Source organism: Carettochelys insculpta, chromosome 21 (genome assembly GCF_033958435.1).
Source record: "Carettochelys insculpta isolate YL-2023 chromosome 21, ASM3395843v1, whole genome shotgun sequence".
NCBI classification, from domain to species: domain Eukaryota; kingdom Metazoa; phylum Chordata; order Testudines; family Carettochelyidae; genus Carettochelys; species Carettochelys insculpta.
In genome coordinates, this window is record NC_134157.1 from 822,179 (window position 1) to 835,953 (window position 13,775).

At 51.3% G+C, this 13,775-nt stretch overlaps 1 protein-coding gene across 11 annotated transcripts in view; it reads left to right on the forward strand.

Moving 5' to 3' along the window:
• Positions 1 to 13,775, forward strand: part of ZNF618 (zinc finger protein 618) — a 363,510-nt gene that overhangs the window by 152,253 nt on the left and 197,482 nt on the right. For all 11 annotated transcript variants that reach the window (XR_012648390.1, XR_012648392.1, XR_012648391.1 and 8 more), the window contains exon 2: positions 7,136 to 7,179. Coding sequence is in view for 7 of the 11 variants with exons in the window: in XM_075015771.1 (XP_074871872.1) it covers positions 7,136 to 7,179 (44 nt within the window). In the remaining 4 variants the exon portion in view is untranslated. The remainder of the gene's footprint in view (positions 1 to 7,135; positions 7,180 to 13,775) is intronic.

Genomic DNA, 13,775 nt, shown 5'->3' on the forward strand with positions numbered 1-13,775 from the left:
AATGCACAAGAGCGCATTTTCAAAAGGGCACCTTTTGAAAACAAGGAATGGAAAGATGCCCTTTTGAAAGGTAGCGTTCACACATGACCTGGCGCTGGCACTGTTGATTCACCCTTTGGAAAGGGCCATCCACTCTTTTGAAAGAGCATCTACACTGCCTCGTGTTCTCTTGCTAAAGAAAGGGCCAGGAAACGCTGCGGACAAGGTCAAATGGCGGCCCCTCCCCAACACCTTTGCCCTGCACAGCAGGGCTATGTCTACACATGAAGCCTACATCGAAGTAGCCTATTTCGATGTGGAGACATCGAAATAGGCTATTTCGATTAATAACGTCTACACGTCCTCCAGGGCTGGCAACGTCGATGTTCAACATCAACGTTGCGCAGCACCACATCGAAATAGGCGCTGCGAGGGAACGTCTACACGCCACAGTAGCACGCATCGAAATAAGGGTGCCAGGCACAGCTGCAGACAGGGTCACAGGGCGGACTCAACAGCCAGCCGCTCCCTTAAAGGGCCCCTCCCAGACACCCTTGCACTAAACAGCACAAGATACACAGAGCCGACAACGAGTTGCAGACCCTGTGCATGCAGCATGAATCCCCCGCTGCAGCAGCAGCAGCCAGAAGCCCTGGGCTAAAGGCTGCTGCCCACGGTGACCATAGAGCCCCGCACGGGCTGGAGAGACGGCATCTCTCAACCCCCCAGCTGATGGCTGCCATGGAGGACCCCACAATTTCGACGTTGCGGGACGTGGATTGTCTACATGGTCCCTACTTCGACGTTGAACGTCGAAGTAGGGCGCTATTCCGATCCCCTCATGAGGTTAGCGACTTCGACGTCTCGCCGCCTAACATCGAAGTTAACTTCGAAATAGCGCCTGACACGTGCAGCCGCGACGGGTGCTATTTCGAAGTTAGTGCCGCTACTTCGAAGTAGCGTGCACGTGTAGACACAGCCCAGGAGGCCTGCAGAGCTGCCACAAGCCCCACAAATGCAGTGCTTTCAGGGAGAACCACGGAAGGCCAGCAGCAGCAGCTGGAGACCCTGCTGGCTGCCGTCAACAGTGTGGTCACCCTGCTGGCCACAGCAGTAGCGGCCGCCCTGCACTTCCTGCTGAGGGATGCTCCCCCAGCACAGCCATGGAGACCCCAGACCCACAGCTCCTTCAGTGCCGCCCCCACCCGGTGCTCTGCCAACACTGGAGCTACCCCACCAGCTCTGAGTGGTGGGAGCACCTTGTCATGGGGGAGTGGGATGATGATCGGTGGCTCTGGAATTTCCAGATGTTCTGACAGACCTTTCTGGAACTGTGCCAGTGGGTGTCCCCTGCCCTGAGACACCAGGACAGCTGGATGCAGCATGTCCTCCCTGTCGAGAAGAGGGTCACGATAGCTGTCTGGAAGCTGGCCACTCTAGACAGCTGCTGCTCCGGGGGCTACCAATTTGGTGTGGGCAACATAACAGGAGGTAAAGAAGCTTGGACCACACACCCACAGGGGGGAGCCCAGTAAAAGGGGCCCATTGGGGAGTGGGGGCAGTCTGGGGGCCTTGGTGGAGCCGACGTGGGGCCTGCGAGGGGTTAGTCATCCCCGCACACCCTCACGGGTACATATGTCCCCCTTCCCATGCAGGTGGCACATGTGCTGAACGCGATGCTCCTCCAGAGGGTAACCCGCATCAGGGACCCAGACGTGGCCATCCTGGGCTTCGCAGCGCTCAGATTCACAGATTGCTTCAGGGCGCTCGACAGGCCTCATGTCTCAGTCCGTGGCCTGGAGCACAGTGGAGGACAGTACATTGAAAGAAAAGGGGTGCCACGCTGTGGACAGCAGCGACTGGTTCCAGGACATCTGTGTGGGCTGATCTGGCTGCACCCGAGATGTGCCGGCCTTCTGAAGCTCCAGGCTGTGGCACTGGGTGGAGGCAGGGGGACACATCCCCCAGAGGGAGATCCTGCTCAGGGACACCAGAGTGCCCCCGTGCCTGCTGGTAGATGCTGCCTGTCCCCTCCAGCCCTGGCTTATGCGGCCCTATATGGCCCACCCTACCCCCAGCCAGGAGCTCTTCAACGTGCAGCTAAACCGTTACCGAAACGCGGTGGAGCGCACCTTCAGGCATCTGAAGGGTTAATGGTGTTGTCTCCTGGCCCACCTGGGGGAGGGACTCCTCAATGTCCCCCAGCTTGTGGGCGCCTGCTGCCCGCTGCATAACGTTGTGGAGAGCAAGGGGGAGGCCTTTATGCCGGGGTGGGCAGCCAAGTCTGGGAAGGGCTACCCACAGTGGGCCTCCGCCCCTAGCCACCAGGCCCACCCCAACGGGGTCTGCGTCAGGGAGGCCCTGCATGAATACTTCACTTAGGAGCCCCAGAGAATGCTGCCCCGGCCACCCCAAGCGGCTCCACTGCACAACCCCCTCTACTCTGCACACCCACCATCACCACCTCTTGCACAATGCCTCCCACCAGCCACACACCACCCCTGCCCCAATGAGCACACAGCACGCAGGGATGGGTACGGGGAAAGTAAACTGTGGTTATTGTACACAACAAAAGCTTGTCTTTTTGTGATATACGCAGAACGTACCACCCATAGAACCATGCAAACTATTCACAGGCGGGAGGTGGTAGAACTGTTTACAGGAGAAGTGGGATGTGGGTGGCCTGACTGGGGGGCCCTTACCGTGGGGCAGGGGTGGAGGGCCTCAACCCACGTGAACCCTGGGACCTGCACCCCACCCCCCGGTCCATGGTCCCCAGTGGGGCTGGCAGGGGGTGGGAAGGATGGGGAGGTAGAGCCAGGGGGCTGCCCCAGCTGGGCAACTGGCCCCCAGGAGGGGCATCTCTGGGGGCACTGGTGGGTGGCACTGTGGTGGGAGGGGCAGCAGGAGGACGGCGGGAGGGGGCATCCAGGCCAGCAGTTCCTAGAATGTGCCCACAATGTCCCGGAGAGTCCCCGCGAGCTGCCCCCAGACCTCCCAGCACCAGGTGGCCTCATGGTTCTCCAGGCAGAGGTACTGCTCTACCACCTCCACCTGCTGGCAGATGGAGGTGGCGACGTGGGGTCTTCTACTGCCTGTCTTGGCCCCCCTGGAGCGGGGATGCTCTAGTGCCGTTGGTGGTACTGCGCGGTCATCGTCCCTCCCATCTGGGGGTATGTCCGGCACAAAGGAGGATGTGAGGCTCTCCTGCCCTCGGATGGCGCAGCTGCAGGAACAGGAGGGGAGAGAGGGACAGGTCCTGACCCCAGCCCAATGGCCCACGCCGCCCCCCCATCCCCCATGGGCAGCAGGTCCCTGTCCCGTGCCCCATCTGACGGTGGGGCGGCCCTGGAGGTCCACTGTGGCAGTGGTGGTCCCTGTCTGCGGGAGGCAGCCCCCTTGTGCGTGCCAGCCTCGCCCACCCCCTCCCCCCGGGAGCAGGTCAGGGCACTGTCCTGGGAGTGGGTGCTGAAGGCCACTGGTAGCTGTGCCACCATCTGTGAGGGGGTGTAGGGGGCCCTTTGGCGTCCCAGCACTGTGATCCGGGGTGTGTGCCCTGTCACGTACGTACCTGACAGTCCACCACTGAGGTCATGGGATGCCTGGCTGGCCAATGCCCCGCTGGAGGTGTGGGAGGGCAGGGCTAATACTAGATCCCCCTCCTCGCTGGACCACTCCACTGCTGCAGCTGGCTCCAGCTCTGGCCCTGCTGTCATGGGGCTGGCTGATGGTCCCGGCTTGCCAGCATCCCTGGCCTGGGGCTCCTTGGCTGAGATGTTGAGGACAGGGCAAACAGGTCGTGTCCCATGGGCCAGGAGGCTCTAGAGCTCCCAGTAAGATGGGCACGAGGTGGGGGCGGCTTCTGATCAGCTGGCCGAGTCCCGAGCCTGGGAGTACCCCTGCTGCAACTCCTTGCCCTTGCTGCGCACTTGTTCACGAGTGTGGGCAAGGAGGCTGTGGGTACTCAGGCCCTTGGCCAGCCGGGCGAAAGCAGATGTGTTCCGCTGCCTTGTGGCCCATCTCACACAGGACCTCCTCCTGCCATAGGTCCAGCAGGTCCCAGAGCTCAGGCTCCATCCAGGAGGAGGGGGCTCACTTCCTCACCCCCCCCAGGTGGACCTCTGGTCATGCTTGGAGAGGGGTTCCTGGAGCTCCTGGCCAGTGTGGGTGCTCACCATCGTGTTCAGGGAGCTGCTGGGGGTCTCACTGGCGAGTGCAGGTACAGCACATATAGAGGCTGCTGCCTGCATGCCTGGGATTCAATAATCAGATCAGTATAGACGCCGCTGTACCGTAACCCTCTGCCGAGATGTAGGTTTTGTTGTATCTATAAACTGTCCAGGAAAATTGACTGACTAACCAGTCTCCTTCTGAAGGTCTGTGTGTGAAGGTGCTTCCTCAACCTCCCTAGGCATCTGGTCCTTCTGTTGTTGTAACTGAGGAGTTTTGCCTGAGTTTTAATTTAAATCTACTAAACTGTAGTTTAATCCAGTGTCTCTTGTCCTGCCCTTTGTGGCAAGAGAAGGCAACTGCCATTTTCTATGGCAGCTTCTCAAGTGCATGAAGACTGGTATCACGGTCTCCCTTGTGTGTGGCTGGTGTTACGACTTTTTAATTTTTGAACAGTAGTATTTCCTCATGTCACAGTGCTACAAGCAGGTATTGCAAAACGAATGTCTGAGGGGTTAGAGTTAAGGTTGTGTGTTAAGATGTAACTTCTGTATTTCTTTACTTTTGACTTCTTGTTCAGACAAGCTGCATCTTCAGGACACATTTTTAGCGTAGAATTTTAGTTGAAAGAGCCCCTGACGTCTCCCTTTGATCCAGGACTGAAGAGCGTTGCGTCCCTTATGGGAGCATGGCTTAAACTGAGAGTTTTGGATAGGTGGAAATATTTATTCTTCCCTATCTGATGGGTGCTTTGAGTGGCTGCAGTGCCGTAATACGTCACACAGGTCCCTGCAGCATATTAAGACTGTTTTAGGCCTGGATATAATCTTCTAGAAAACGCTCTGAAGGTTTGAGCAGTCTACCAGATCTTCTTACAGTTTTGTCCATTATGTAAGCATGACAAATCATTAATTTTTGATTGATTGCTTTGAATTATGGGAGCTCTGATGGCCTTTTTGTACCTGAACAGCTGTATAACCAATGAACACATCTGTGCTCACAAAAGACTGGTGATCTAACAGAGGCAAGTACATTATCAATTCCTCCCTTCTGGCTTTTCCCAGGCAATGGAGGGAGGAAATATTTTACCAGAAATTCCTCAGTGACTTAAAAAGAAGCTGTTTTATAATTGAATTAAATCCTTATCTCTTCATTTCTAGTAGACTCCCCCAGCCTTCAGAACCTCAGACCTACCTGTGCTCTTAAGAACTGAGATCAATCTCATGAACAAAATTTCACCCTAAATTTAAAAATAAATAAAACTGTAATTTTTGTTTGCTCTTCCTGCATGATTTCAGAATTGCACCAGAGCACTAAATGTGACCTCTTCAACTTTTAAATTAAGAATTTATGCTGGCTTGAAATTTATGAAATATTTCAGCGTAAAAGAAAGGCTTTTTCCCCCAGGAAAATTGAGCAATAAATCATAGCACTCTGGATTTACAGCCCTACAGCCGGCCAGGGACAGGATTTTTTTCCACCCTTCATTCTAAAAAAAGTAAAAATAAATGTAATCATATGAGACAGCTTAGCTGCTCTCCTCCCACTCTCTCGAATTTTTAATTTCAGCTGTTTCTGCTTGGATTTATTTCCAATATTCCTGCTCGGCTTTTCAATTTCCTCAGTTATTAAATTTTAATTCAGTGCATTAGCATTTAAATTAAAAAAGGGTTTATTTTATCGAGATCCTTGGCTAGCCTCCATCTTGCCTGTTTCTGCCATTTGCACAAAATGTGAAATGCAGTTAATGTCTTATAACTTATATTTGCACAAATTTAGAAATAAAATTTCTGAGATTGGAATAATATTGCCTTTTCAAGGAAACCTCTAATCAGAGCATGAGGGAGGAGGGAAAGGCACTATACCTAGCAACTTTTAGAGGAAGAACACAGTGGCATCTTCTGGATGACACAATTCAAACAATGAAAAGGTTGTGATCTAGAGAATTCACAAATGAGTGAGGGGATGGAGTTCGACCATTTCCAATTACAGAGTGAAGCAGGTTTGTTGAGAAAAACAACAAAACCAGGCTGCTAACTGATCCCAGGCATCCAGAGGTCACACTTTCCACATGCTTACAGTGGGGATGGTTTGTCCAGGGGGCTCAAGTGATTTAAGCACGTGTCAAGCTGAGTCTCTCAGGGTTGTAAACCAGCCTATGGCACTGTGGCTTTAGCCAGATCACTTATACTCGTGTCTCAGTGTCCTCATCTGTTAGTGAGGCTCATACTTTGTTACACAGCAGAGTTGTGTGGGCTGACTTGACAGGGAGATGAGCTGGTTCTGCCACTGACGTTCTGTGTGTCCTTGGGCTAGTCAGTTAATCTTTGTAAATCTAAGTTCTTCATATGTACAAAAGGGTAATACTACTTCTCACCTGTATGATGGTAAATGAGAATGTGATCCAATAGTGTCTTGAAATGAGTTTTGCAGGAAGCATAATGATCCCAGGTGCTTTGGTGCAGATAACTGGCAGGGCGGGAGAACGCAGTGGGCGGGGGGGTCTCTTGTCCTCCTCATTACTTATCACCAGGGGATTCAGTGCTCAGACTGTGGCCTATTGCAGTTAGGGCCCAAACCTGCTTTTCACATATCGTCTTGTTGGGACACTCCCACAAACACCTCTGCGCTTCTTCGTATGCTCATCCTCATGTATGGAGCAACTCCCTGAGCTGATCCACTCGAACTGCTTCTCTCCCCTCCGTACGGACACGGGGGACCGGACAATCTAACGTGTCTGCGCAGTACCCAGTAGGATGGGGAACTGCTTCCTGATTCTGGCCTTCGGCATTTTTGCAGTTCGAGTAGCAATAATTTCTATCATCCATTGCCCCTTGCTACCTCGCTTGTGCATCCATGAGAAAAGGGTCTAAAAAGTTGGGAGTGGGATGGACACAGCAAGACCCTATCAGTGTATTGTTTTCAGGAAAGTTTACAAAACCTGAGTCTTGCCCTAACCAGCCCTTCTTTGTCTCTTGTTCTCTAGGCTGATGACAGCAGCAGCACAGGAAAGAGAAGCTCTTCGAGCAGGTATGTGGCCATTTTCCTCCCTAGCACCCTAACTCTTAGAGGAACACACAGTCTACCTGTTTAGAATAAGAGGGTTATCAAGGAGGGTGTGGGGCTGTTACTGGATGAAGGAGGGAACCTGGTGACAGACGTTGTGGGAAAGGCTGAAGTACTTGATGATTTTTTTACCTCAGTCTTCATGGACAAGGTCAGCTCCCGGACTGTGGCACTAGGCAATGCAGTACGGGAAGGAGATGGGCAGCCCTTAGTGGGGAAAGAACAAGTTAAGAGCTGTTTAGAAAAGCTAGATGCACACAAATCGATGGAACTGGATTTAATGCATCCGAGGGTACTGAGGGAATTGGCAGATGTACACAAATGCAAGAAGCCTGGGTAACAAACTGAAAGAATTACAGGCCCTGGCACAGTCAAAGAAGTATGAGGTGGTTGGAATAATGGAGATTTGGTGGGATGATTCGCATAACTGGAGCACGGTCATAGAAGGGTATAAACTATTTAGGATGGACAGACGGGGAGAAGAGGAGGAGGAGTTGCACTGTATGTGAGGGAGTAGTATGATTGCTCAGAGCTCCGGTATAAGGAGGGGGAACACCCAGTTGAGTGTCTTTGGGTTAAACTTAGAGGTGGATGTAGCAGAGTTGTTGTAGTAGTTGGTGTCTGCTACAGACTGCCGGATCAGGAAGATGAAGATTTCTTTAGACAGCGAAGAGAAGTTTCCAAATCACAGGTTCTGGTTCTTATGGTAGACTTTAATTGTCCAGACATTTGTTGGGAGATTAATACAGCAGCACACAGACAATCCAGGAAGTTTTTGGAGAATGTTGGGGATAACTCCCCAGTACAAGTGCTGATGGAACTGACCAAGGGCCATGCACAACTTGACCTGCTGCTCACAAACAGGGAAGAACTAGTAGGAGAAATAGAAGTGGGAGGCAACCTGGCTGCAGCGACGATGGTAGATTTCAGGATCTGGACAAAAGGAAGAAAGGTGAGCAGTTACATACAGACCCTTAATTTCAAAAGAGCAGACTTTGATTCCCTGAGAGAACTGATCAGCAGGATCCCCTGGGAAATGAAGATGAGGGGGAAAGGAGTTCAGGAGAACAGGCAATATTTTAAAGAAGTCTTATTGAAGGCACAGGAACAAACCATCCCACTGCATAGTAAGAAATGCAAATATGGTAGGGAACCAGCTTGGCTCAACTGGGAAATCCTTGGTCAGCTTAAACTCAAAAAGGATGCATATAAGAAGTGAAAACATGGACAGTTGACTAAGGAGGAGTATAAATATATGGCTGGAGAATGCTGGGCAGTAATCAGGAAAGTGAAAGCACAATTGGAACTGCAGCTGACAAGGGATGTGAAGAGTAACAAGAAGGGTTTCTACAGGCATGTTAACAATAAGAGGGTTATCAGGGAAGGTGTGGGGCTGTTACTGGATGAGGGAGGTAACCTAGTGACAAATGATGTAAGAAGAGCTGAAGTACTCAATGCTTTTTTTGCCTCAGTCTTCACGAGCAAGGACAGCTCCCACACCACGGTGCTACACAATGCAGTATGGAAAGGTGGAGGGCAGCCATATGTGGGGAAGGAATGGGTTAAGAGCTTGTTAGAAAATCTAGATGTTCACAAATCCATCGGTCTGGATTTAATGCACCCAAGGGTACCGAGGGAATTGGCAGACGTCATTGCCGAGCCTTTGGCCATTATCTTTGTAGATTTTTGGAGATTGGGAGAAATCCTGGATGATTGGAAAAAGGCAAATGTAGTGGCCATCTTTGAAAACAGGACAAATCGGGGAAGTGTACACCGGTCAGCCTTACCTCAATCCCTGGGAAAATAAAGGAGGGGATCCTCAAGGAATCCATTTTGGAGCACTTGGAAGAGGGGAAAGCGATCAAAAGTAGTCAACATGGATTCACCGGGGCAACTCACGCCTGACCAATCAGATTAGCTTCTATGATGAGGTAACAGGTGGACATGGGGAAGTCAGTGGATGTGATATACCTTGAATTTAACAATGCTTTTAATACAGTCTCCCACAGCATTATTGTCCATAAGTTAAGGAAGTATGGATTGGATCCATGGACTTTAAGATGGATAGAAAGCTGGCTTGATGATTGGGCCCGTTGGGTAGTGGTCAGTGACTCAATATCTGGATTATGGTTGGTTTCAAGTGGAGTGCCGTAAGGCTTGGTTCTGGGGCTGGTGTTGTTCAACATCTTTGTTAATAACCTGCATGAAGGACTGGATTTCACCTTCAGCAAGTTTGCTGATGACACAAAGGTAGGGGGTCAGGTAGATACACTGGAGGGTAGGGATAGGATCCAGAGTGACTTAGACAAATTGGAGCATTGGGCCAAAAGAAATTTGATGCTGTTCAACAAGAAGTGCAGAGTCCTCCACTTGAGACAGAAGAATCCCAAGCACGGTTTGCAGCTGGGGACTGACTGGCTGAGTAGCAGTGCAGTAGAACAAGACCTGGGGATTGTGGTGGATGAGAGGCTGGATATGAATCAACAGTGTGCCCTTGTAGCCAAGAAGGCTAATGGCATACTGGGGAGCATCAGGAGAACCATTTCCAGCAGATCTAGAGACATTATTATTTCCATCTACTCAGCACTGGTGGGGCCACATAGAATCACAGATTCACATGTGGAGTTTTGCGTCCAGTTCTGGGCTCCCCAGTATAGAAAGGATGTGGATGTATTGAAGCGAGTTCAGCAGAGGGCAACCAAAATACTTAAGGGGCTGGAGCACATGAGCTGTGAGGAGAGGCTGAGAGATTTGGGGTTATTTAGTTTGCAGAAGGAAAGACTCAGGGGTGATTTAACAGCAGCCTTCAACTTCCTTAAAGGGATGGAGAGAGACTGTTCTCAGTGGTGAGAGACGGCAGAAGAAGGAGCAGTGGTCTGAAGTGACAGACGAGAGGCGTAGGTTGGATATTAGGAAAATCCCTTTCTCCAAGGGGGTGGTGAAGCACTCGAATGCGTTATCTAGAGATGATGGAATCTCCGTCCCTTGAGGTTTTGAAATCCCGGCTTGACATAGTCATGGCTAAGATGGTTTAGTTGGGTTTGATCCTGCTTTAGGCTGCAGGCTGAACTAGATGACCTCCTGAGGTCTCTTCCAACCCTAGAATTCTATGATTTTATGAAAGTTTATAGTCTTCATTGCTGTAAAGTAAAACTTGCACTGAGTGTACTCAGTGCAGGGGTGTCTGCCTCAGTCTGCACATAGCCTTCTACAGAGGTAGCAAGATGTGGTCTGCTGTCACAGTAGACCAGGCCTGTTGTTGTTTCATACAGGGGAGGACTCCCACTGTCATGAATCTGGGCTGCAAGGTGCCCTGGTGCTACTCGGAAGACAGGGAACATGACCACAGGGCTGTGTGCCAGGTGTCCCTTCCAAAAGGACATGGAGGAATACAGCTGCTGGCTTCTGTGTGTTCTAGGTGGCCAGGGAACCAGGGAGCAAAAGCCACTCCAGTAGCCAGTTTAAGGGGAAGCCCTCTGCAGCTGTGGGCATCAATTCAATCCTCTTCTCAGGTGGGTTTGGGGTTAAGTGCTTTCTCCTGCACAGATAGAACCAATGTTAGCTCTCTTCCCCGCCCACCCCACAGTTCAGGCTCTTGTGCTGGTGATCCCTGTTGCTCCAAGCAGAGCTGGATTTGTGGCCTTGTTGGGGGTATGTCTAGAGCAGGCGTGTCCAACCTGTGGCCCGTGGGCCGCATGTGGCCCTGGACAGTTAGTAATGTGGCCCCACAAGGTCGTAAACTTTTAACATTATTATGTGATTTATATACATTAACTACATTATATATTTTGTACGCGGCCCAAGACTATCTTCACTCAATGCGGCCCAGGCAAGCCAAAAGGTTGGGCACCCATGGTCTAGAGCCTGGGCTGTCCTCTGTGGCTTAGGACTAGAGTCTGCCTCTACAGTGAGAGCCAGGATTGGGTACTGTGGGTGTGGTGGTTAGAGTTGGGGTGGGAACAGTAGGAACAGGCAAAGCCACCTAGGATGGACAAGGAGCAGGGTGTGTGTGTGTGTGAATGTTTTTTTGCCTGGGGAGAGACTGGTGAATAAATGGGGGACATCCTTGGAGCAGGGGACGTACTAAAGGAATCTGATATTAAGGGGCTGAGCCCCATCTCCTGTGTAGTTTGCACTTTTGGAAATCTCTTGTTCTCTAGCATATGTGAGGCCCCATTAGGACCAGTGATGCACTGCTCCGCTAGGACCACAGGGTGATTTGCCTCTGGTGCCTCTGTGGCAGTATTTTTATTTTTTATGAAAAAATGTTTTTATAAAGTGGAATAATAATCCCATCTTGGGGGTTAGCTCCACTGCTTAGAATGCCCCTTCCTGAGGGTGTCTCACCTACCATCACATCTTCTCTCTGACTCACATCACTCCAGGGACCATGACATCCTCTTCATGACACAGCCTTCCAGCCACATCACCATCTGTGCTCCCCACTCAGGGGTTCACATTGCAGTCCAACTGTCCAGCTGCCTCCACAGAGGCGAGTTGGCATAGGGGGGAACTTGGTCACCCACTACTCCAGATCCTGACCTCAGGTTCTCAGCATATCGTTCCTAGCAGCTAGCCAGGAGCTCCCTGTAATTCCCACAGTCCTTGCCAGAACTTCTTTGTCCAGGGTAGTAGCTTCCATCCAGCTGCGAGGAACCCAGTTCTCCCTCCTTGCCCTACTTGGCCCGGGAAGGCGACCTACAGCTAGGTAAGCCTCCGTGGGGGATGCTGGGCACAGATGCACTGAACTCCCTAGTTGTGGAGTCACTAAATCACAGGGAGCGTGAGAGCCCATCTGCTCTCAGCCCTAAGAATAAAGACTCAAAATGTTTGGACTTGTTTGGTCGTATGTGTTACTCATTGGCAGTTTCCAACTATGGGTAGCAAGAGCCTGGGGCCCACTGCAACTTGAGCATGTGGCAGGCATTTTCCAAGTTTGAGGCAGTGCTGCCTGAGATCTCAAAAAAGGAGTTCAGTGCCCTCACAGTAGAAGGTTACTGGATGGCCAGAATGGTACTGCAGGAAGCTAGTGATGTGGGAAACTCTGCTGCAAAATCCATGGCTCTGTGATTGCCAAGAGGAAGATCTTGTGGCTCCTTCTGTCCAGGTTGTCCCCAGAGCTGCAGAATTCCATCCAGGACCCCCACTTCAATAGTGTGGACCTGTTTGTGCAAGAGACGGATACTAAACTACATGGGCTGAAAGACTCCCACACCACTTTGAAGACCCTGAGCCTCTACATCCCAGGGCCAGACAAGAGAAAATTTAAGACCCAGCCATCTCAACCTGTAGGTTCTTATCCCTGGTATGAGCAATCTCAGGGGAAACCAAAGGCCTTCAAGAGAAGGTTGGGCTGCCCATCACAGCTGTCAGTGCCGTCTGCCTCCTTGCAGCTGAAACAGTCCAGCAAATGCCTCTTGTGAGGGTGCATTTGAGGGCTACGCATCTGTCAGGCTGGATTCTCCTTATGTGTTTTGTTTCACCACTGTTCATTTCTCCCAGCCTGGAGGGCCAACAGCATGGACTGCAAAGTTCTGGCCACTCTGGAACATGGCTATACCATCCACTTGGCTTCTACCTTGCCTTCCCGCCTCCCTCCTAGTCCCTCTTCAAGGACCCCTCTCACAAACAGCTCCTCAAGCAGGAGATGCAGGAGTTGCTGCAAGTCAGAGCGGTGAAAGAGGTGCCACATAGTACAAAAACTGGGGGATTTATTCCCGTTACTTTCTGATCCTGAAAGCCAAAGGGGGTCTTTGTCCCATCCTGGGCTTGTGACACCTGAACAGATACCATATGGAACTTGAAGGAGACCAGGTGTTTACCAAGCGTATGTTGATGGTGGAGGCCTGCCTGACACATCTCAGCTTTAACCTGTATCTCTATTTTGATGACTGCCTAGGCAAGGCTCATTCCGGTCCAATGTACAGCAGGATGTAGATCTGTTTTGTACATGCTGTTGTCTGGTGCTCCTAATAAACAAGCAGTCAGCATTAGTCCCAGTCCAGATAATAGCGTTTTATGTCACTGTAAGAGTGTGAGAGGAAGGCCAAGCAGGGCAGGGCTCAAACAGGACCTGTTGGCCCAATCAGCCCCACCCTGGTTCGCCTGCAGCCAGTGTCAGGCCTGGAGGTCCCAAATGGTGCAACAACTTTGCCTGCTATTAAAAATCAAGACACTCCGGATGTCCGTCTACCACCCCCAAACCAACCGACTAGTAGAGTGTTTCAGTCAGACTTTGAAGGCCGTGCTCCGCAAGTTCGTGCTGACGGATGCACATCACTGGAACCAGCTCCTCCCAGCCCTCATGTTTGCAGTTCAGGAGGTGCCCCAGGCCTCCATAGGGTTTTCACCCTTCGAACTCCTGTATGGGAGGCAGCCACAGGGGATTCTAGACCTAGTAAGGGAGATGTGGGAGGAACAGCCCTCCCGAAGCAGTAACATGGTGCAATATGTGTTCAACCTATGAGAGAGGCTCAAACATTTGCCCAAGAGAACCTCCTCCAGGTACAGCGGGCCCAGGAGGCAACGTATAACAAACAACCAAGACTTCATGAGTTTCA